Genomic DNA, 24338 nt, shown 5'->3' with positions numbered 1-24338 from the left:
TTCAATCCCTCAAATGCAGTCAACACGATTTTTGTGGATACGATCTCGACTCATGCTATCTACATAGTAGTGAGTTAGTTTATTTTTGACATCTACGACAGCGATCAATCTCTTTAAGATTATTTTCTCTTCATACCATTTCAGTTTAAAAGGTTTCAGATAGATCACTGAAATTAGTTAAGTTGTTCAATATAGTCCTACTATCTATCTCCATTTACATAGGCTCATAGGATTTCATTGTGTGATCGACAAGTGGGACTAAAATATTCTCATTTTGATGATATTTCCTAATGATGCTATCTATATAGCACCAACCAAAATAAATTGGGGCTTGGCCTTCTCTATAAGCATTGAGAGAGAAATATATCTTTTTCCTATGAAAGCAAGCCATTTAAGCTCAACCTCCTATTCCTCTTCAAACTAGCTCTCTATTTTCTTTTCCTCTTTGAGCCATTCATTTTAGTTTTGCCATTGCGGACGAAGAACCATTCTCGAAACTTCATGGATGGTGGCAAATCCAGGTTGACTATGATATAAAGGGTATTATATTATCTCACGAGTCTAAGGAGTGAAATAATGTCAAGGGTGTTATATTTGTACCAAAATAAAAATATAAAAGGTGGTCTATTTGCCTCCCAAATCTCAAAATATTAGCTTTAGAAGTCGATACTTATCTCAATGGCCTCACCCATAAGAGTATAGACTTGGCCACCACCACCCTTGCTTAACCCTAATCATGCCCTCTCCAACTTAGTCCTTTTCTTCATCTCTATTGTTACCTCAATTGCCACCATACCCATGCATGTGGCCTCTTTTTCCATTGCCCTACAAGCCACCTACCTACATGCCCTTAGGCCATACTCTCCTAACCCTCTTCTTTCTTTTCAAGCCTATCATCGCCATTGCCTCTGGCTTCTTCTTCCAGCACCATAATGTCCTCTACATGGCCTCTTGCCTATATAGTCTTTAGCCATGTCACCCCAAGCCTATTGCAAGCCTTATCTTAACCCATGTAGCTATGCCTCCAACCTCTTGTTCCACCATGATAGCATATCTAGTGAGCCCTCCATCTACATGTTGACCACATCACCCTAGTCCTCTAATTCATCCTCCACCCCTTCCATCACAACTAGTGAGCATGGTAGAGACCTGCTATTGAGCAAATTATGACCAAATTCAAGGGCAACAAAGTCATGATAGAGAATGGAGGCATTAATGGTATATGATTCAATGATGAATATATAGCAAGCAATTTCATTGCCTATTTTTATCATTTTGCTAAGAGTTGATGAGATAATTAGTTGTAACACTTATACCCACAGCCAGACTTAATTTTCCTCAATCCGCTTATAGAGGACACAATCCAATCCAGATCAAGATCGAAAAATAAGGGTATTCTTCTCCTATTTCACATACTAACATGCGATCGAACCTCTTTATCCCATCTCTCATACCCCAGTAGCTTTCTTGCCCTCTCTTCCTTGCTCATCACCTTGTCCCTCTCTCTTCCACCCCATGCTACTACAAGACCCCCAAGCTCACTAGCCCTCTTGTCACCCTGGCATGGCACGCTTCCTCTTTCCACCTCCCACTATCCCTTCCTTTCTCCTTTTTTTTCTTTCCATCTTCTTCTTCTCTCATGCTTTGTCCTCCATGTGAGTGTGGGTGTGGGGGATTATGGATATAAGTAAATCACATCTCCTCTTCTTTTTTTCTTTTCATCTCTTCTTATTTTCCTCCTCCTTTCTCTATGCCGCCTCATTTTCCCACCTATCATCTCTCTATATCCCTCTTTTCTTCCTATATATTTATATGGAGATGTGTGTGTTAAGAGTACTCCCTAAGTCGTTCATGTGTGTGAGCATATATATGAAAATGGGATTAAAGGGTTACAATTCCCTCTTCCATCCCTTTCTCTCTCTCTCTCTTTCCCTCTATTAATCTCTCTTCTTTATCTAAACTAGAACTAGAGGGGCTTCCACCATGCCATCTTCCATTTCGACCCTATGATAGGAAATAGGATAAGGTTAATAAGCAATTTCTCCTATTATGATGATAATTATTTCAAAAATTAGAATTTTTAAAATTTAAAAAATAATTCATCTTTTAGAAAATATTAATGTGGTTTTGGATTGTCAAGTCCCTGAGGATTATCCTTATGAACTAATTATATTATTTGGATTTTGGCATCTATGTGGTAAGTGATCTAACACTTCTCAATGTATTTTCTAAAAGATCTTAAAAAATCATAACTTACATTTATTGATGAAATAATTTTTTTATAACTTCTGCTTCCATTTGATTAAATGGTCAAACATGTTATATGTTATCTTGGAAAATTATGCAAGAATAAAATATATATTTTAATACTCTCATAAATAGGTTAATTAATTTGGATATATGATCTGTTGTAAGTACTAACTCAGAAAATTTTAATTGGATAAATTGTAAAAAAAAACTTTTATATGATATTTAGTATGGCTATAATTTAATCTGACCTCACTAATAGAGAATATATGTTAGTTCTGTCAACTTATAACATGAGATAGTAGTTCCAACATTATACCATCGGTGATAAAAATAGTGATATTTGGACAGCATTACCTATTATCTATTGTCCATGAATGACTAATCATTTGCTAAGCCAACTGCATCAACAAGAGAATCACACACAACCTAGCGAGAATTTCTCCAGCTCAGATAGCCGGATACTCAGAGAAAAACGAGCAAGTGTTCTTATTATATATATAAAATGAATCTGTTTTATTTACATTGTGTATGCATGTACAAAGTTGCAATCCAATGACCTCAGACTCGACTTGCCACCAAAACTTCTTTCATCACAAGGCTTCTAGCCTTGTTGATGGTCATGAAGCAGAGGTACAAGTGCTCCTCAAGCTCATCCAACTGCTGATTGAAGCTTGCGTCATTCTTCCATATCTGGCGCACAACCTCCTGTGTCAGCCGCCGCCGGCCGCCACCATGCCGCTCGCAGCACAGCCTCAGCAGTGCAAGCATGTGCTCGACCTCGTCATGCAATCGAGCCACGAGCCGGCTTATGGTGTCCAGTTCTCGATTCAAGATATACGTCCCCTTCGTTGCTGCATCCAGCTGGGCCAGCACTCGAGCCAACCACCCAGTGGAAGCCAACCAGGAGGAGGAAGCTGATAGAAACGTCGGCAGAGCCACGACGGCGACCAAAGCATGCAACGCCATACAAACACCGAGCGCCGATGTTGAAGCGGTGAGGGCTATGAGGAAAATGGCTAAGCCTCGTTTCAGGTGGTTGATGAACCGTAGCTTTGCTTTCGCCTTCTTGCGTCTTGACTCGAGCCTCTTGAGGAGGTTCGCAGAGCCATCTTGCACTGCTCGGAACTGGCATTGAGATGAGCCCAACGAGTTAGAAGGAGTGAGGATCGTGGAGAGGTCGGCGAGGTAGTGATCGATGGCTGGAAGGCTGAGTCTCGATTGGCCATTGGAGATGAGGGAATTTAGTGTGGCCTTGAGGGGGCGGTATCGGAGACGAAGTTGCTCGATTGCCTTCAGGAGGAGGCCGCAGAGGAGGGAGGCGTTGGCGGTCTCGGCGTAGTAGTCGGAGAGGAGGACATGGGTCTCAGGGTGGCAGTGCCTTCGAACGTGGGCAAGGATTTTGGTGACCGTGGGTTGGTCGGGGTCCAGGAGGTGTTCGGCGAGGAGGCGGTCGGAAGGGAGGCGAGCTGCTGCACTGCTTTCCCTCGACTTTAATGCTGCGCCGTGGCTAAGGTGAGATCCAATACGCGTGCCCAGAATTCGTTGTAGGACTCGGTGCGAAAGGTGTTTGCGTACTCCTCGCAGAGGTTGAAGCTAGCGGACGAGATCGGTGCCACAACTTCACATTTATCTGACATGGAATTGGGTATATTTTAGTATGAATTAAATCATAGATCACATAATTAATTCTATGTAAACAAGCTTTGCCTCGTAACAAAGTGCTAAGTTTTGACAAATTAAGGGTAGATGTTCTCCAAAAAGAAAAGACAAATTAAGGCTGGAGACATTAATATGATGACCACAATTCATATCTGGGCATCGATTTTTTTCCTTCTGAAATTTTCTTTTATACAAGGAGTATGAATCAATATATATTCCAGAGTAATCCATGATCATATTTAGTTATATTCATGGTTTAAAAATATGTTCATCTTATAAAGAATCAATCCTTGATGGCAATCAATATTATTTGTCATTTAAAATTGTTTCTAATTCAGAGAAAAAAAAGGACCAAAAGAACTACATAGTAGGCATTACCTCTTCGAGCTTGGCGTTTGCAGTCGCGGAAAATGCTGAACTTCATATGCATTTCTTCTTTCTATATACAGATGCGATGAGAGCTACGAAGAAATAAAGGACAGCATGTAAAAAAGGTGTCGCATTAGAAGGCAGAAAGAAGAGAAGAGATAACGAGAGAGATGTTTTTATACGTAGAGAAGCCTTCTTTCAAGAATAAATGCAAGCTTGAAGGTTCAGTTACAAGAGCTCTCCTGCGTAGCCTTTCGGTTTAAGGCTAAGGCCTTGGGAAAGCTTAGATTTCCCTGTCATGATGACGCTTAAATGCTTATAAAGCCAGAGACTTGGAGGAATGGCCAAGGTTTGGTGGAAGCTTGGAAGGAAGGCCAAAGAGTGGCACGTACTCAAGGGAAACCTGTGGCTAATCTCTGAAAGCCTTGTGGTTCAGAATGTGTGGGGTTGTGGGACCCCTACATTCGTGGTATGTTAAAGCACGCCGTGGGATCAATTATGTGTGGGCCAGAAGGTGGTGGTATGTATTTGTTGGGTGGCCGCTAGCTATGCGTGGGCCAGGAGACAGGATCATTTTCTCCGTTTCTTGTGGTTGCTTGGTGCAAACGTGTCATGTGTACGGGATGACATGTGGCCGTGATGATCTTTGGAGAAGCCACTGGTACCACGTAGAGGAGGTGGCATCACCAGAAGACCAAAGAGCGGTAAACAGCCATTCATTTTTGTACTTTCTTTTTTAAGAATGAGCAGTTTTTACTGATTTTGACAAAACCAATTCTACTTTCTTGAGAACGAAGCGCCCCTTGCCGAAACCCACATCATTTGTAGTAGCTAAAGAGGGGGAGTTGGATGAGAACACATGACATGTATGAAATAAAATATAATTAAAAAAAAAAAGTGAGGTTAGAGAGAGAAGGAGAGAAAAGAGAGGGAATGTCACGTGACCATCTTGTCTCTTGCTATCCACTACGGCACATCTCCACCACCATCGACAACCACTATGGATCCACATTATCATCTGCCATCATTATTATTAATCTTCATTTGCTTAATATTTCCTTTAGTTTTTAGTTTGCACTATAAGCCATACTATTATCATTAGAGATCTCCACCGCTACCACTGTTAACGATCTTGACCATTGTCCACTAATGTAAATGATCTATATGATCACCTACAAGTACCAACGATCTTCATCACCACTACTGTTGACTATCTCTACCACCACCTCCCATCACCTACCACCATGTTGCCAATAATCTCTACTATCATCCATCATAGCCGACGATCTTTACCGCTACCCATCACCTCTTGTAATCTCCATCATCATCCATCAATGCTAACAATCTCACCAACTTCCCACTACCACCATCTATCTTACCACCATCCACCTCTTACAATCTCTACCATTGCCAAACTTGTCAACAATCACCACCACCATATATGATCATCTATTATCTTCACTACTACTACTATATTTGATGATCTCTATATTGGTTGAGTCCCTCCTATATGAGGAAGAGCTCATTTATATTTGAGCTTATTTAATTATGTTAAGTTCAATCCAATTAATATTACTAATGGTATTTTAGTAATTTAACATAAAAAAAAGGCTTATGCAGAACCTTAAGTCGTATTGTCTCATGATATGAGTGAAAAACAAGAGAAACAAGAGAGAGAAAGTGAGAAAAGTAGAAAACTCGGATTTTCTAAGGTTTCTATACAGTCTTCATCAAGCTGACGATCAGATAATAAAATCTTGTCCGATGGAGCTAAAATTTGGACAGGTTGTTGCTAAGACATTGTTCTTCAATCTGAATGGTGGAGATCAGATTTGGCATTATTAGATCAGATCTGGGAAGGCTCGAAGTTAGACTGTGTTTAATATTTTTCTCCTCATAATTTGGTAAGTTCTCTCCTTTGTCTTCTTCTCTAGCAAGGATACACCCTTGGATAGTGATTACTACAGTTTATTATTCTTCAAGATTATATTTTTCTTGATGGATATTTGATGTATTGGTCTATTGATTTGCTAGAGAGATCCTGTGTAATTCTCTTGTTAATATAGTGAAATTGATTGGACCTAACGGTCCCGTGGTTTTCCCTTCATACTGAAGGATTATTTCCTTAAATACTGGTGTTTCTTATTGCGTGATTGCGGCTATTTGTATTATTTTTTTGTTGCTTACACATACATAATGGACTGATTGGTTAATTATAATCTACATATTGATTGATCTCCCAATAATCTACATAAAGGAAAAGTGTTTGTGGCTTTTTATATTGGTTGCTATCCATAATCTCCAACACTCTAGTGGTGCCAATGAACACATTTAGAACGACAATGCAAACATTGGATGATAGCTAATGCAAACACTCTAAATTGTGGCGGTCGTTATTGCCAGAACATGAGAGCTACATTTGAGCAATGCAAGCATTTATTGCAAAAGCTTAGATTTTGAACTTTCTCAAATATGACTCCCATAGTCTAGCAAAAATGAGCATTTCTCATAGTGACCTGTTGTGTTTGTACTGCATCTGTTATTATATTCTTATAAGTTTGAGTATGGCCGCCGTTTATTGCCATTATGTGTACGATCGAGAGATCATATATGCTTGGTTCAGAAGATCATCAGGTTGCTTATTTTCCTTACAAATATGAATATCAGAAGCAATGAAATGACTTGCCTTTGCTACAAGCAAGTATAACACTTTTGCATTGCATAACACAGGATGGTGCATCCAGAGTGATCCATGTTGCATAATCTAAAACAGATTCAATTTGTGAACTATTTAATATGGCTAACCACTTTATTGAATCTAAGAATTCCTCTCACAACACAGGTGCATCCAGAGTGATCTATGTTGCATAATCTAAAATAGATTCAATTTGTGAACTATTTAATATAGCTAACCACTTTATTTAAGCTAAGAATTCCTCTCTGTTGTGACAGCTTTTCGTCCCCTGGTTCAAACAGGATATGAAAATTTATTGCTAGTTAAGTTCACGTTGGAACTTCAAATGCCATCCATTCGAAAATCAACAGTAAAACATCTAAATTTGATCCATAAAACCTGCTCTCAATGCATAGTAAAACTTAAATATTTGTCTCTTACCGGGATATAAAGTGCTTAACATCATAAGTACAATGCAGGTAGCCTTCTTATATGCCTAAGGAACTTGATGGATTTTTCATAATATTTTATTTGATAAGCAATTAGGTTTTAGATAGACTCACTATTAAGCGATTATAAATAACTGGTTGCAACTGAAGCCAAATTTGTTGGAAATTGTGTCTTAAAATCAATCACATGATGATTGAGTTTCTCTTTGTATATGAGTTATTGATTAATGAATAATAGTTATTTTGATTTTTTATCATAAAGTTACATCTTCCTTGAACTTTTGTGCTTGATGAAGTCTTAAAACTATACTAGTTTACGATAAAGAGAGGATTTATCGTATGGTTCTTAAACATGTTCGCGACCAAATGATACGTCATTACAGATGATGACGTTTATCGAGTGAGGTCGTTGTATGCCATATAAATTGATTTCCTCTTAACCAAAGAATGTGATGACACTGGTATAGCATACGAATGAGATGTAGAGTACATCGTCACTGAACAAATAATTCATCTGCTGAGCATTCTGCTGTCAAAGCTGCTCACGAAAATATGAGTATAAGTGTCCTTCAAACCTGAGATCACCATAGTGACTTATAAGAAACTCACTATACTTTGATGCCGGACTATCTGAATTTTTAATGCAGTAACGAAAGGCTACTGAGTACAGTCAAGTACTTGCGAAGTCTGTGTGTGGATCAAGATGGGATTGATCCTCCGATTATTGAAGTTGATGTATCACTGTATTACAATTTAGCAAAGTCTTGATTAGGATAATCATGAGATAGATTTGAAAGGTTGAAATACAATATGAATAAAGCAATCTCGATTGACAGTTAACCTGAGACCATCTTAAAGCATTCAGGATCAAAAGGATGAATTATGTGGTAACATGTGTATAGATTCTGAAATATTTTTTTACGATAATTCGACCTATCTAGACTTGGAACTATTGTTAGATGGTATCTTGATTAGTGCAAGAATTGGTTCCTGTGCTATCAGCTTAGTATTTGAACCTATGGAGTCACACGCACATAAGTCAGATAAAGTAGGAAGAATTGATCTATGTTTATATGTTCAATTTGGAAGTACTTGACTTGATTGAATATATAAGCTAACTTGATTGAAAATTAAGTTATGGATCAAATGAGATTGAAGAGTTGATTATGTCTAGCTAGCACTATACATGAGGTTCAGATTCGATCCCGGAGATAAACAGTTTTGATCTATGATCTATGGAGCATATGAAAGATTGAATTTAAATACTAATTAATTTTAGATTAGATCTGAATTAATTGACTTAATTGGATCCAAAATCTAAGTTAGACTTGGTATAAAATCCTAAAGAGTTTGGGATTGACAGCCTTTCAAATTATTTCAAACCGACTTCGAATTGGATTCGAATCGGATTCATTTTGAATGAGATATAAGAAATTCTTCTTGCATTGAGATTCCCTTCTCATATGGGCCACCAACACCTGGAATGGTGCTGGTTTGGGGTGTCCCATGTGGGTGAGGGATTGGGTGCAAAGTGGTTGACATAAGTGATGGCAATTCTATCTCATGTAGGAATTCTTCTTTCATGAGTATTGGACTGATTCAAATCAGATTTGAGTTAAGACTCCTATACTTATTGGGTCATGAGATTATCTATAAATAATAGGGTCTTTACTTATGGATGCATAACAAATAGAAAATAAATCAGATTGAGAGAGAGAAAGAGAGAGAGGCATGTGAAGAGAGAAGTCCTTCTTCTTCTCCTTAGCCTCTCTCCTTTGGTGTCGCCCCTCCTCCTTTGGGCGTGGACCCTCCTTGGACGTCCCACCTGCTAGTGTGAGGTGTCACACCAGCATATCTTCTCTCTCATTTGATTGGGTTCTGAAGATTGAAGTTCATCCTGCTTTCCTGCGGCATCTGGCGTGCATGCGAAGTAGAGAGTCTGCACTTTCAGCCTCCACGAAGGTTAATCCAGATTATTTAAAATTTGATCTCTATTTCACTGCTAATCAAATAAGGATTTAATCTTATTCATGTAGATTAATAAAAAAATTTTAGACGCAACCTGGGTCATCCGAAAAGAAACAGTTTTCCTTCCCTTCAATTGGTATCAGAGTAAGTCTGAAATACATGCATGCATAACTGAATTTTTTAGGATTAATTACATAAGATGTAATTAAAATTTTTTATAAGATATTAAATATGATTTAAATCTATTTGTATAAAATTTCTAATCTGATTTTGATTGGAATAGATGAGCCTAATCAATTGTTAATTAAGGTTGTTATAAGTTTGTTATAACAGAATTCTGCTGTTGCTAAATTTTTGATGAAATAATAATATAAATTAAAATTATTTTAAATTTATTTTAATAAAATTTTAATATTATTATTTTTATAATGAAGTAAAGTTTATTTCAGATTTAAATTAGATCCATTTTGATGGATATTTAGATTTGAATCCTATCAGAATTCAGTATCATGCGAAAATAGATTTTACCATAAATTTATTCCTTATGCATTCATGTTTGCATCTAATTAATTTTTTATATGATATCAAATCTAAAATTATATTTTATAATCAGTATAAGATGTGTTTCAGATTTGATATGATGTATATGATGCATCAAATCTAATTAGATTAGATGAAGAACATGATTGATAAGATCAAAGACATGTTTATGACATAAAATAGTTTATCAATAATTACATGTTGATGTGATTATATATGAAATTAATTTCAGATCTTCGTAGCCTAATACTCGGATTGATGAGATCACCAGACCATCCGATCATAGGAGATTGAAGAGATTAATCTCTCTTTTGTCTATTCGATAGGTTCTCTTATGATGTGTAGGGTATCATTGTGATCTGATTTCAAGAAAAAAAAACAAACAGATTTTTATGAATTATTTTGATCATAAATATATTTAGATTAGATCTAAAATAATTTATGATTCATTATAATAAGATAAAATTTAGATATAAAATTATTTTAGATCTGAATTGTATATTACATAAGATGTAATTGGTATTGATCTAAAAGTTGTCATAATATATGAGATATACGTATGAAGTTTAGATTATACCTATGCATGTTTAATTATTAAACATATTATAAAAATTTATTTTCATGAATTGAAATGTATGGTATGCTTCACCTGAAATTCTTGTAGAATATTCTATAGACTGAACATACTTTCACACACTTAATTATGAATTAAGTTTTGAATGATCTAGATTTAAGAATTGAAGATCAATAAGACACCACATAAAATGATGGGCAATGAGTTAGCTTGAATCAGATCCTTCTAATAGGTTAGATCTAGGGTTAGAAACACATATGGACTAAGTAGAGAAATTGTTAAATCTAATCAAGTGTTGAATTAGATTATGTCAGAATTTCTCTAGATTAATCTCAATAGTTGAAGTTTGATCAAGTCGATATGTTTGACCTTAATAAATGGATCATGATCATGGCTCCGTGGTTGAGTTCAAATTTTCTGGTGGATAAAATTGAAACTAATTAACCAGTTAGTATCTAAGATAATTTGATAGTTTCTATCAAGTGGTTTTTAATTTGGAGCTATTCACCTAGATGTGTCTGCGATGAGTTAAGGGCACATCCTTCCTACTGATCTACTTATCTGGCCAACATGGTAGATTATATTTTGATTATTCACTAGTCAATTTGTGTAGACCCATGTCATTAAGGTGATCAATCTGACTGATTTAGGTGTCTTTAAACCAACTTGTGTTTAATCCTCTATATAACTTGATGAAGTCGGTGGAGGATTTGCAGCTTGCAGGTCGACTTCTTCTCTTATTCTCAGATCAATGAAATCAAATTTCTAAATTATTAGGTCCATAAATAATAAAATTATGAGATAACTTGGTCATAGCCTCCATTAAGGTGCGTGATAATGAGTCCAATATTCCAAATAAATATTGGAGGTATCACACGCCTGGTGTCTATTACGTATTGAAATTGTCATTCATCATATGACCATCATGATGTACGTTTAGATCAATGCTCAATTAGTCGAGCCACACTCGAGCTGGACATTCATTTGTTGGATGCACTTGGTGTGTCATTTAATAGTTGGAACTAATCGAGATTTTCAGTGGAGGCACCACACGCCTGCTGAAGGGATGCCTGGGCAAAACCTAATTGATAAAAATTATTTGAAGAAATAATTGGTTATGAACCTACCCATGGATGCACTAAGGTTGGCCGAGCCACACTCGAATCCGAATACATTCGTGTGGATTCTAGTACCCGCTAAGAAATTAGTGTAATTTCTCGAGTTGGAGTAGAGGCTACTAATTCGTAAAAATAGTGGGAGGACCTTTAGACTAAAATCTATATCTTCAAATTAAAAATAATTATATACTAATAGATTTATATTTTTCTTTCAATTATAGCAACATACTATCCCTCCATATGCTGTTGGACAGCAACAAGCTCACCGATCGAATCCAACTTCGATAGCTGGTATCAAAAGTTGAAGATATCTTGGAGCACGAAAAGATTTTATATGTCCTTACGGACGAAAACCTGAAGAACCTATAGTCAACCTCCTCATGTCTCGAGAGACACTTATGTGAAGTGGCTCAATAATCACATGATGTGTGTTATGTGATAAGGGCAGCTATGAATGGTGAGCTTAGCCATAAGTTCGAAGATGCACAGCCTGAGGAGATCATTCAAATGTTGAATGAGTCTTTCGCACCTCTGAGGATGCGAGAGACACAAAACTCCTGTGCAGTGTTCAATACCTGTATGAGAGAGGACTTCATCGTCGAGCATGTACTGTACATGATTGAGCAGATTGAACGTCTTAGCAAACTTGACTTTCCATGGCATGAACAGTTAGGGAAAGATGCTATCCTCAATTCGCTACCAAAATCTTATCTATCATTTCTCAGTCATTATAGAATGACGAAACTACGGTGAACTATCATGGTTTGCTAGCATTACTGCAGACTTTTGAGAAGGATCACTAGCTCCAAAAGGAGCCAGTAAATTTAGTGGGAGGTTCATCTGTAGGACGTCGATTCTTTAGAAGAAAAAAGAAGAAAAAGGTATAGAAATTTCGTGCCATCGATCCTAAGCAGAGCAAACTATTCAAAGTTGATAAAATCAGACAAAATGCTTCTTCTGCAAGAAGTTAGATTATTGAAAAAGAAATTATCCTGCTTATATAGCCACTCTTGATCCAAACAGACCTAAAAATAAGAGAAAGAAGCAAACGGTTACTTCGCAAGGTACTTATATGATAACACCTTGTAATTTCTCTGTTTGTGATACTACTACCTAGGTATTGGATATCAAAAGTCCTATTAATATATGCAATTCATTACAGAGACTACAAGTAGTAGGAAGTTTTGAGAGGACGAGCGATTGCTTAACTTTGAAGATAGAAGTCTTGTTTCAGTTCTGACCTTGGAAACTTTACAGGTTGTCTTCGAGACCAGTAATGTCATGTTAGATGATTGTCATTATTATCCCTCCTTTACGATGAATGTCATCTCTGTAGGCCTTCTGGCCAAACTTGGTTACAAGTTTATAATAAAGGATAATTTTTGTGATATCATTATGAATTATACTGTAATTATACGTAGACAATTAAAATATGACATATACATAATATTACGGTATGTTAGTGTAATGTACACAGTCAGTAAACGTCCTAAATTAGATAATATCAGTGAATCCTATCTTTGGCATTGTAGGCTTGATCATGTGAACAAGAATAGGATTGACAGGTTGATCAAGGAACATGTCCTCGAGATAGATAATTATGAATCATTATCAATCTGTGAATTTTATCTACTTGATAAGATGACTAAGTCACCTTTTAAGAGAAAAGGTAAAAGAACCAGCGATGTCCTACGTCTAATACATACTGATATATGCGACCTATGAACATAAATGCCAAAAGATAATACTTCTACTTCATTATATTTACAGACGACCTATCAAAGTATGGGTATGTCTATCTTATGAAGCATAAGTCAGAATTATTTGAAATATTCAAACGATTCCATGTTGAAGTAGAGAAATAGACTGGAAAGGATATTAAAATCCTTCAGTCAGATCGAGGTGGTGAATACCTATCAGTGAGTTTTGACATATCTAGAAGAGAATGCGATTATCTCACAATGGATCCTCCTGGAACACCACAACATAACGACGTGTCGGAGAGGAGGAATCGAATCTTGTTAGACATGGCCCGATCTATGATGGCTTTGCGAGTCTGCCAATCTCCTTTTGAGGATATGCTCTAGAAACTGTTTGCTATATTTTGAATAAAGTATCCAGCAAGTCTGTCGATAAAACTCTATATGAGATATGGACTGCGCGTAAGCCGATGCTTTCACACCTTAGGGTCTGGGGTGTCCAGCTTATGTCAAGCATTTAAAGACAGATAGGTTTGGACCTAAGTCTAATAGATGCTTGTTCGTAGGGTACCCAAAGAAACTAAAGATACTATTTCTACCTCACTGCAGAGCAAAAGGTATTTGTCAACAATCGGACAGTCTTTTTGGAAAAAAGTTTCTTGGTGAAAGAGCTAATGCCTATAAAATTGAACTTGATGAAGTTCATGAGATGGAAGGACCAACACACAAAGTTGGATTTGATTGAAAAATCGAATTTGGAGCCAGTAGAGGCACCATAAAGGAGATCTGGTAGAGTATCGCGTCAGCCAGACAGATACTACGATTTTTTGGTCCGGGACGGTGACTCCATTGAACTTGATGAGAACGATGAAGATCTGATCACCTATATGGAGGCCATGCAAAGGCTCGACTCTCATAAATGGCTTGAGGCCATGAAATTCGAGATGGAGTCCATGGAGATCAATGGTGTATGGGCACTAGTTGATCCATCCGAAGGGATAAAACCTATAGGATGTAAATGGATTTTCAAGAGAAAAAGTGAAGCAGACAGGAAGGTAGAAATCTATAAAATCTATCTAGTTACCAAGGGTTACCGTCAGCGTTATGGTATTGACTATGATGAGACGTTCTCTCCTGTGGCAATGCTCAAGTCCATTCGAATTATACTTGCTATCGCTGCATACTTAGATTATGAGATCTGATAGATAGATGTCAAAATACTTTTCTTAATAGGAAGCTAGAAGAAGAGGTGTATATGATACAACCTGAAGGGTTCATATCCACAGATGAGTCGAAAGTGTGCAAGCTGAAAAGGTCTATTTATGGACTTAAGCAAGCGTCTAGGAGTTGGAACATGCATTTTAATAAGGTGATCAAAATGTATGACTTCGTTAGGAATGGAGAAGAGCCTTGCATCTACAAGTGGGCTTCCGATTCTATAGTCATTTTTCTTGTACTGTATATGGATGATATACTGTTACTAGAAAATGACATCCCGACTTTGCAGAGTGTGAAGCTGTGGTTATCATCACAGTTCTCCATGAAGACTTGAGAAAAACATCCTACATCTTAGAATGAATATCTATAGGATAGATCTAGAAGGTTGCTTGGATTATCTCAATCCACGTACATTGATATTTTATTAAAGCGGTTCAATATGGATAATTCAAGAAAGGCATCTTTCGATAGATCATAGAATTACACTTTTCAAAAAGAATTATCCGACAACTCTTGAGGAGAGAGAGCGTATGAATAAAATACCATATGCTTCGACAGTAGGATCTATCATGTATGCTATGATGTGTACGAGATCGGATATGGCTATTCACTAGGGATATGAGTAGGTACTAACCTGATCTAGATGAGAAGCATTGGAAGATTACGAAAGTAATTCTTAAGTATTTAAAAATACTAAAGACCAATGGTTTATCTATGGAGACACTGATCTGAAACTTGTGGGATATACTGATTTCAGTTTTCAGTCAGATTGTGATGACAAAGAAGCATGTCGGGCTATATATTTACTCTGAATGAAGAACTATTTCTGGAAGAGTTCAAGAACATATTATGATCGAGTCTGTATGCGAAGCGGAATACCATGCTGCATTGGATGCTGCAACATATTCTGTGCCGCTTTCATCTGGTACAAGAGATCGTGAACGAGTGACGTCGAACTTCAGAAGATCGACGGAAAGGAGAACTTAGCCGACCCCTTTACTAAAGCTCTCGAAATTAAAGAGTTCGATGACTTCAAATGGAAGATGTGTATAAGATACTGTCCCGATTGGCTTTAGTCCAAGTGAGAATTGTTGGAATTGTGTCCTAAAATTAATCGTATGACGATTGAGTTTCTCTTTGTATATGAGTTATTGATTAATAATAATAGTTATTCTGATATTTTTCATCACAAAATTATATCTTCTTTGAACTCTTGTGTTGTGATGAAGTCCTTAGAACTATGCTAGTGTGCGATAAAAGAAGATTTATCGTATAATTTTTAAACATGTTCGCGATCAAATGATACATCATTACAGGACGATAATATTTATCGAGTGGAGGTCATTGTGTGCCATATGGATTGGTTGTTCTCTTAATCAAGGAGTGTGGTGACACTGGTATGACATACAGGTGAGATGTAGGAGTACATCATCATGGAACAAGTAACTCACCTGTTGAGCATTCTGCTGTCAAGAGCTGCTCGCGAAATATATGGTATAAATATCTTTCAAACCTGAGATCACCATAGTGACTTGCAAGCAACTCACTGTGCTTTGGTGCCAGACTATCTGGATTTCTAATGCAGTGCCGAAAAGTTACTGGGTACAGTCAATACTTGTGATGTGTGTGGATCAAGATAGGATTGACCTCTTCGGATTATTGGAGTTGATGTATCACTGTATTTCAATTTAACAAAGCCTTGGCTAGGATAATCCATGAGATAGATTTGAAAGTTGAAATATAATGTGGATGAAGCAATCCCAGTTGACAGTTAACCTGAGACCATCCTAGAGCATTAGGGTCAAAAAGATGAATTATGCGATAACCATGTGTATGGATTCTGAAATATTTCTTTACGATAATTCGACTATCTGAACGTCGAAATCATTGCTAGATGGTATCTCGATTAATACAGGAATTGGTTCCTATACTACCGACTTAGTGTTTGAACCTATGGAGTCACGCATACAATTAGACAAAGTAAGAAGGAATTGGCCTATGTTTATATGTCCAATTTGAAGTACTTGACTTGATTGAACATATAAGCTAACTTGATTGAGAATTAAGTTTGAGTCAAACAGGATTGAAGAGTTGACTATATCTGGCTAGCACTACACATGATGTTCATGTTCGATCCGGGGATGAACAGTTTCTGATCTATGATCTATGGAGCATATGAAAGATTGAATTTAAATACTAATTAATTTCAGATTAGATCTGAATTAATTAAGCTTAATTGAGTCTAAAATTCAAGTTAGACTTAGTATAAAAGTTCTGAAGAGTTTGGGATTGATAGCCTTTCGAAATTATTTCGAACCAGCTTCGAATTGGATTCGAATCGGACCCGTTTTGGATGAGATTGAGAAATCCTTCTTGCATTGGGATTCTTTTCTTATATGGGCCGACCAACACCTGAAATGGTGCTGGTTTAGGGCATTCCCATGTGGATAAGGGATTGGGTGCAAAGTGGTTAACATAAGTGATGGCAATTCTATCTCATCTAGGAATTCTTCTTTCATGAGTATTGGACTGATTCAAATCAATTTGAGTTAGAACTCCTATATTTATTGGGTCATGAATTCATCTATAAATAGAAAGGGTCTCTACCTGTGGATGCATAGCAAATAGAAAACAAATCAGATTGAGAGAAGAGAGAAAGAGAGAGGCGTGTGAAGAGAGAAGTCCTTCTTTTCTTAGCCTCTCCCTTTTGGTGTCGCCCCTTCTCCCTTAGGCGTGGGCCCTCCTTGGGCGTCTCACCTGCTGGTGTGAGGTGTCACACCAGCACACCTCCTTCCTCATTTGATTGGGTTGCGAAGATCGAAGTTCATCCTGCTTTCCTGTGGCATCTAGCGTGCATGCGAAGTAGATGGTCTGTACTTTCAGGCCTCCACGAAGGTTTAATCCAGATTATTTGAGATTTGATCTCTGGTTCCACTGCTAATCAAGTAAGGATTTGATCTTTATTGACGTAGATTAATAGAAATTTTTAGATGCAACCTGGGTCATCTGAAGAGAAACAGTTTTCCTTCCCTTCAAAATTATGGAGTTGAATGAAAACAGAGATGCTTTGATAGATCTTTATGGAAGAATAAGGGATGATTGGATGCAGAATGATCTATCAGGATGGATTGGCAGTGACAGGTATTTTATGTAGATAATTCATTCTACCATGTATATGCTCCAAGTTTGTGTCTAGAGATCCTGAATTTGATGGAAAAATTTGTTGCTCTTCTATGAATAACTAAGATTGTATTCTTCTAAAGGTCAATGAACCCACCTGTATATCTTCAGGATCTAAGATGAAGATGAAATTAAGTATCCTTCTTCTGTAGAAATCTGTTTAAAAGTCTGAATATTTAATTGGATACCTCAAGTATACAGTATCGGATTCCTAATAGAACAGAAATGGAACCTATTGCATGCTACCTCTCTCCAGTTTGCCCCTGCTCTTGCACCTTATTTCGTACACACATCTGCCCTCTCTTCCATCGTAACCACTTGTTGCTATCAAGATTCTTTTAAGATTATTTACTTATCAAATGCATCCCTATATAGTTTTTTATTACTTAAATCAAGATATATAGAGCTGCTAAATCAAATGGCTATTTAGAAGTCTGCTTTGTATAGACCACCTGTTTCCTGCAACCTTACATGGGAATCCTTCCTCGTTCAGAGCTGCCTCATTCCATCCTTGGCTGTTGACGGTAAGCTTCCATAGAGTAAATTAATGCATGCTAAACAAATGATATAGCTGCTCAATTGGGGGATGAGACAGTAAAACTAAATAAGTTTAAAGCATAGATGGTTGGAGTATCAAACAGGAAATATCTACATCATTATTTTCACATTAGTCATACTCCTCAAAGATCTTGTTCCAGAGCATGGAAGCATATGGTAAAAGTCATTTCAGTCTGTATTTTGCTGTATTTATCTAATCATGGCAGCTTGTATGTGATAGGGATGGTAAATAACTGAAAATTTAGTTATAAATCAGCATATACAGTAATTTGGAAAGTTTCCGATTGAATAGTATAAGCCAGTTTGATGTTATAGATGTGGACTTTTTGCTCAAGTTTCTGTTTTTACAAGTTAGTAGCATTGTTGATTTTACAATACTTTTTTGGTACATCATTTCACAGTATTCAATTCAACTCATTGTATGCAGTAGCCCATGTATCAAGGGAAAGTTATTTTGGGATAGTATTAACCTATTTTTATACTCTCGATACCTAATGGTGGCCACAAAGTAAGCTGAAATGCTATGATCCAGATGAAATTAATGCTTATTTTACCAAAGGACCTCCTGCTAATTCTGATGATGCAGTGCACAAACACAGTTACAATTCCATGAATTTATCCTTTCTGCCAAGAGCTACTCAATTTGTATATTGACCAAGGGATGGCCCTGCAGATTTTACCCAATTACCCTGCAGATTTTACAAAGAATAGAAAAGTTTATACCTGTTTATCATGACAATATAAACTCAAGAGGTTGCAGATCTCAGAGATTTGCAAGTCTAGAGTTTATATTGACACTACAAAACAGGTATTATTCGGTTCTCCATACAATTTCTTTTATAGTCAACAATTTCTTGAACTTTCTAAAAAAATTTAAACCATAGAATTACATAAAAAACAATCTTTAGCATCTGAGACCATAAAAATGGTACAACAGATGTTTCTTTGCATGAAGATAGAAAGATAATTATTTCATATTGGCCAGATTATTCTTTTTAAGATGTCAGCAAATCAGAATATAAAAAGTGTAGTCTTTGAAGGCTTAATTATCCATGCTGCACAAGTTCGTCATTTGATAAACACAGAACTAGCAACAAGTCGCCAATGTGTTGTGCACTTGTGCACTCAGTTTTTACTTATTTTCTAAGGACTACTATTAGATGTTTCATTTTCTCTTGAAATTTCAGAGCAGATTTCTGATGCATTATTGCAAGAACTGGAAGGAGTAATCATTCCTTCTGAAAGGATATATAAAGTAGGGACTGAGTTAGTATATTCTGTTTGCTTAGTTATTTTCTCACTGTTTTTAACAGTGCATTCATATGCTTAGTAACATAATCTTTTTTACTCATTCTTCAGGCCAAAGGTACAAGTGCTAAAGGAGCTCCAAGCAATGCCAGAACATGAGGGTTTGACACTACAGTGAGTTTTAATTCTTCGCTAGGACTTCTGCATCTTGTTGTTGCCATGAATCTTGCTGGATAAGTTGAAATACAGACTAAAGCTAATTGGGCTACAGGTTCAGAAGTCATGGACAGAATAATGGTTACCCCTTCAATGGTTTTGTTCATTGTATTTACCATGGTATGCTTAAAAGAAGCCTGTGGCATAGTTATTTCAGCAACTTCAAACAGATGTAACTGTGCATTGATCTGGATGAGACATTCTTCTATTATCTGTTTTATCTGGAATTATATGGACCCTTATAAAAGTATGGTAGCAGCATGAATTGAAAACTAAAAATTCAACAAGAAATGGCATCCCAATCTTCATACATTTTCTAGAACCTTCGATGAAGGTACTGTCATCTAGCATCCGAATGGCATTCGGTAACAATTATCACTTATTGGAAAGGAAAAAAAAATTGATGCATGCTCCATTTGCAGGCCGAAGATGGAAAGGTATCAAGAGTTGGAGGTCTTCTAGATGAAGGAATTGTTGCTTTGCTTGGACTGTGAACCTAATTAGAAACCAGCCTCACTTGTGAACAGAATGAAGAAATAAAATTATCTGTTTGAGGAAAAGATTGGACACTGAATCAAAGATGATAGATGTATGAGTAGAACCTACAATCAGCTTAAGAAATACAGTGAGCAAAGCTGAGAGATATAGGATTATGGATGGCTCAGAGATTGCACGGTGGCTAATAGTGGTTGTATCACAGTTTGGTCATGAAAGAATATTACTGGAGATTGAAAGATAACTTACCAATTTTGCTACTATCGTGTCTACTGGATGCTGAAGTCTGCATCGCCTCTGCTCCCTGTATAAAAGAAAAGAAAAAGGAAAAAAGAAAAATAAAAGGCAGTTTGAATGATGCCAAAGTGCTAGCCCCTCAGGCTAGGGATGAGCTAGTTTCGATTTTCTAATCCAACAGAGGCTATTCATAAGTTAGATATGGAATGCATTGAGAGATTGCAAACTGGAAGATTTGCTGGTGCATATTTACATGGGGCAAGTCACTGTTTCCATCTATCTCATGGCTGCATAGAGGGCTGCTTGTGGAAGTAGCCAACCCAAGCAAGATTTTAAGGGTGCTGAAAGAGTTGCATCTCCAATCTACTCCCCATGTATCCACTCCCCATTGTCCACCATTTATACATACTCCACTCTTTAATTAAAAACACCCTGATATTAAAAAAAAAATTGTGGACTCTTTGGAGAAATCAGGCTACCATTTGCTTTTGTCATGTCATGTTAATAATTGAAGAATAGTATTGTTTGAGACCAGAAATCACAGCAATCCATGTTTATCGCTATATGCATTGCATGTTCGAATCTCACTTGTCTTGAGCAATTTTCAAATGGAATTTAACATAGCTATCTAGTCTCATGGAAATCTATTACCATATTGTTTGATACCCAATTATATATATTTACAAATTCATGATCCATAACTCACTTTTCACTTGTTTTCACCATTTGACATGCATTATATAATTTTTAAATGCCTGTTGTTTCTGAATTTTCTTCTTCTTTTTTCTTTTTTTTTTGAGAATATCAGAATCTAAGAGCAGCAGTTGAAGTTTTCCCCTCTTACCTGTGGAAGTAAATGCAGAATCTCTTCCCAAAACTATTTTCTGCCCTCAAACCATTTGCTGCTGATCAGCTTTGTGGAAAATCTTCTTGCAATTCTGAAGAATGTTACCAAAGGTCCTGCATTCAACCAGTGGAATTTGTACCTGGGTAGTTTTTCCATTCTTTTCCCAAATCTAAGATGCTTTATCATTTCATCTGCAGTTATTTTGTAAGCTGATTTACTTGGATCAGGAAGATGGGAATGCAACACAGCGAAGGAGAGGGAGGAAGCTGAAAGCATTCCAAGGATTCATGTGCTAGACCCCTCTGACTTCAATAAGAAACTTAGATAACTTTTCCTTACTGTTTCTTCAAAACCGACAAATCTGTTCAATGACTTAACTCAGCCATTAATCATATTATGAGTTGTTAATGATTGATTTGTTCAGCACTACATACCGTAAAGTTATATTCAGTTATCTTCTTTGAATCATATCTGAAGTTATATTCTTTATTTGTTAACACTTCACATCATATTTATTTGTTAATTTTCATTGGATCTCTTTGTTGAAACAAGTAAAATGAAACAGATATCCCAAAGAAGGTCACACAACAACTCGATTGATAACTAAAATACCACTATTCCAACAATAAAGGTCAAGATCAAAGAAAACACAGGAGCAGAACATCACCACCAACCTCCACACTTCCCGGCAACAAGCCATTGAAGATTAGAATTGGAAGGAAAAAGGAAAAAAAAAAATCCTAAATCGCAAATTTGCGGTCTCGTGGTTAACAATTAAATAATTTGTACAAAGTTCTTTAGGAAGAAAAAATGAATATGAAATTCCCCAAGAATAAAGACCCAAGAAGGAAAAGTTTAGATGACAAAAAAAAAAAGCAAATGCTTTCAACAAGATAAAGATAAGGAACTGAAACCTAAATGTAATATCCTGGCTTGTTGAAGGTGATCACGAACCTGCTGTTTGGAATTCTAAATGCTGAGAAGAGAGAAATAGGATTAGAATTGAGTATAGAGGTATAGGTAGAGAATTAAGAGGGATGGATCTCAAGTAGATCAGAATGGGGAAGGAGGGAGACGATGAGGAGATCTGAAGAGAGGGAGGAGAGAATTGGAAAGAAATTTTCATTCATTTACTTGCTTCCAGATCTCACTGTTACAGTCTATTTATATTCAATTACAGTGGCTGAAATTACAGTGAAATGCTTGAAAAATAAAATGTAATGTAATTTTGCCAGCTTCTGTCTGTGTTGCTCCTTGACGGATCGGGCTAATGGATCGAATTTAGATTTATCCTCTACCCTTTAGTCTGTTAGATAAGCAGGGCATAGAACTCTATGGATCTTGGCCGATCTTTTCCTCCTTCCCTCTCATCTCTGTAAGCAAACCCTAGCCGCCGCCATGGTTAAAGATCCTGTAATAGTCTCGGATCTAAGCTCCTGAAGGTCAAAATACACCACCTTGTACTTTCTTTGCCTTCCTCTGACATCCAAACACAGAGATGAATATTATTATTATTATTGTTTTATTTTCTTCTTTCTTTTCTTCTACCAAAGCTCTCTCTTTTGTTGTTTCAGGTGTTACATCCCCTCCTCTAAAGGATCCTTGTCCTCAAGGATCAAACTGAAGGAATAGCTCTTGAGGATCCAATAATCCTCTCATGTGGCTTCTTCTTCGTTGAGGTTACTCCATTTGATTAACACTTGGGTAACTGCCCTGTTTTCTCTGCGGATCATTTTTCGATCCAGAATCTTTTCTGGTTAGACTAAAAGTTGCCCGTCTTCTCCTGTGAGGGGTACTGTTGGTGATGCTTGCCATGATTTCTGAATCCCTCGCTTAAGTAGAGATACATGGAAGATGGGATGTATTTTAGATCCTTCGAAAAGTTCGAGCCTGTAAGCTACAGGACCGATTCTTTCTAATATCTTGAAAGGCCCATAGTACTAAGAGGTAAGTTTGAGGTTCTTGCGGATGGCCACTGTACTCTGTCGATAAGACTGGAGCTTGAGGTATATCATATCACCTTCTTTGTATTATTTGTCCACTCTTCTCTTGCCTGCATTTTGTTTCATGCGATTTTGAGCCTCTTTGAGTCTGTCTCTTAATATTTGTAGCATTTTGTTTCTTTCTTTGTTCCAGTCTTCCACTGTACTTTGATTGCCCATGTCCAGATTGACCACCAGATACATAGGAGGTGGGTGACCATATAAAGCTTAGTAGGGTATCATCCCTAAAGAGGAGTGGTGGTTGTATTATACCACCACTCAGTCAGGGATAACCATTTGAGCCACTTGTGGGGATTTTGAAAGCATAAACAGTGCAAATAAGTCTCCAAGCATCAGTTTACCCTCTCGATTTGACTATTTGTTGATGAATGGTAAACAGTGCTTGGATACAGCTTGATCTCCATCAATCTGAATAAGTCTTGCCATACTTGACTGGTGAATATCTTTTCCTGTCTGATATAATTTCTTATGGCATTCCATGCAACTTATATACCGCATCCAAGAAGGCTCTTGCTATATTTTGTGCTGAATAGGGATAAGTTAAAAGAATGAAATGGCATATTTGGTGAGTCGATCAACTACCACTAGTATAGTATCTTTGCCTTCAGATTTGGGTAGTGGTTCTATAAAGTCCATACTAATTTCTTGCCATGCTTGAGTGAAAATTTGTAAGGGTTGTAATAGTCTTACATATGGAGTACCATCTATTTTGTTCTTGATACAAATCTCACATTCTTTCATCCTTTTTTCCACCTGTTATTTCATTCCAGGCCAATAAAATAGTTGTTTGATCCTCTTGTAAGTATGATTCATTCCAGAATGTTCTCCCAAAACTGATGTATGTATCAATTCTAGGGGTTTCTGTCTTAGTTTCTCTATTTTTCAATATAAATCCTTCTTTTATACTTAAGCACCCCTTGTTTATAAGCATATTCAGCTTGTGACTCTGGTTTTATGAGTATCTATGCTATGACCTATTGGACCTACTGTCTCCTTCATAGTTGTTGACAATTTCTATGCTCCAGGTAGGTATTA

General features: G+C 36.8%; 2 protein-coding genes across 2 annotated transcripts; one reads left to right on the top strand and one right to left on the bottom strand.

Moving 5' to 3' along the window:
* Positions 1-2715: 2715 nt before the first annotated feature.
* On the bottom strand, positions 2716-4581 carry LOC105053601 (UPF0496 protein 3). The gene is given in 4 exon segments (XM_010934833.4): positions 2716-3758; positions 3761-3880; positions 4288-4370; positions 4461-4581. Coding segments are annotated over 3 exon segments (1122 nt in total). The 5' UTR covers positions 4340-4370; positions 4461-4581; the 3' UTR covers positions 2716-2808.
* Positions 4582-4618: 37 nt separating this feature from the next.
* LOC105053600 (uncharacterized) lies at positions 4619-22241 on the top strand. Its single transcript, XM_073245333.1, has 6 exons — positions 4619-4747; positions 19009-19065; positions 19447-19523; positions 19617-19679; positions 21367-21443; positions 21528-22241. Exons 1-6 carry the CDS (start codon positions 4619-4621, stop codon positions 21626-21628), a joined length of 504 nt encoding a protein of 167 aa, XP_073101434.1. The 3' UTR covers positions 21629-22241.
* Positions 22242-24338: the final 2097 nt, after the last annotated feature.

This window comes from Elaeis guineensis, chromosome 11 (assembly GCF_000442705.2).
Source record: "Elaeis guineensis isolate ETL-2024a chromosome 11, EG11, whole genome shotgun sequence".
Taxonomy (NCBI): domain Eukaryota; kingdom Viridiplantae; phylum Streptophyta; class Magnoliopsida; order Arecales; family Arecaceae; genus Elaeis; species Elaeis guineensis.
Note: the sequence above shows the minus strand (reverse complement) of the source record. Positions and strands in the feature narration are given on the sequence as shown.

Excerpts from the sequence above, each read along its gene's own strand:
- LOC105053600 (XM_073245333.1), top strand. The coding sequence starts at position 4,619 with ATGGCCAAGGTTTGGTGGAAGCTTGGAAGGAAGGCCAAAGAGTGGCAC. Across the intron at positions 19,066-19,446 it reads ATATTGACACTACAAAACAG|CAGATTTCTGATGCATTATT; the intron begins GTATTATTCGGT and ends GAAATTTCAGAG. Across the intron at positions 19,524-19,616 it reads ATATATAAAGTAGGGACTGA|GCCAAAGGTACAAGTGCTAA; the intron begins GTTAGTATATTC and ends CTCATTCTTCAG.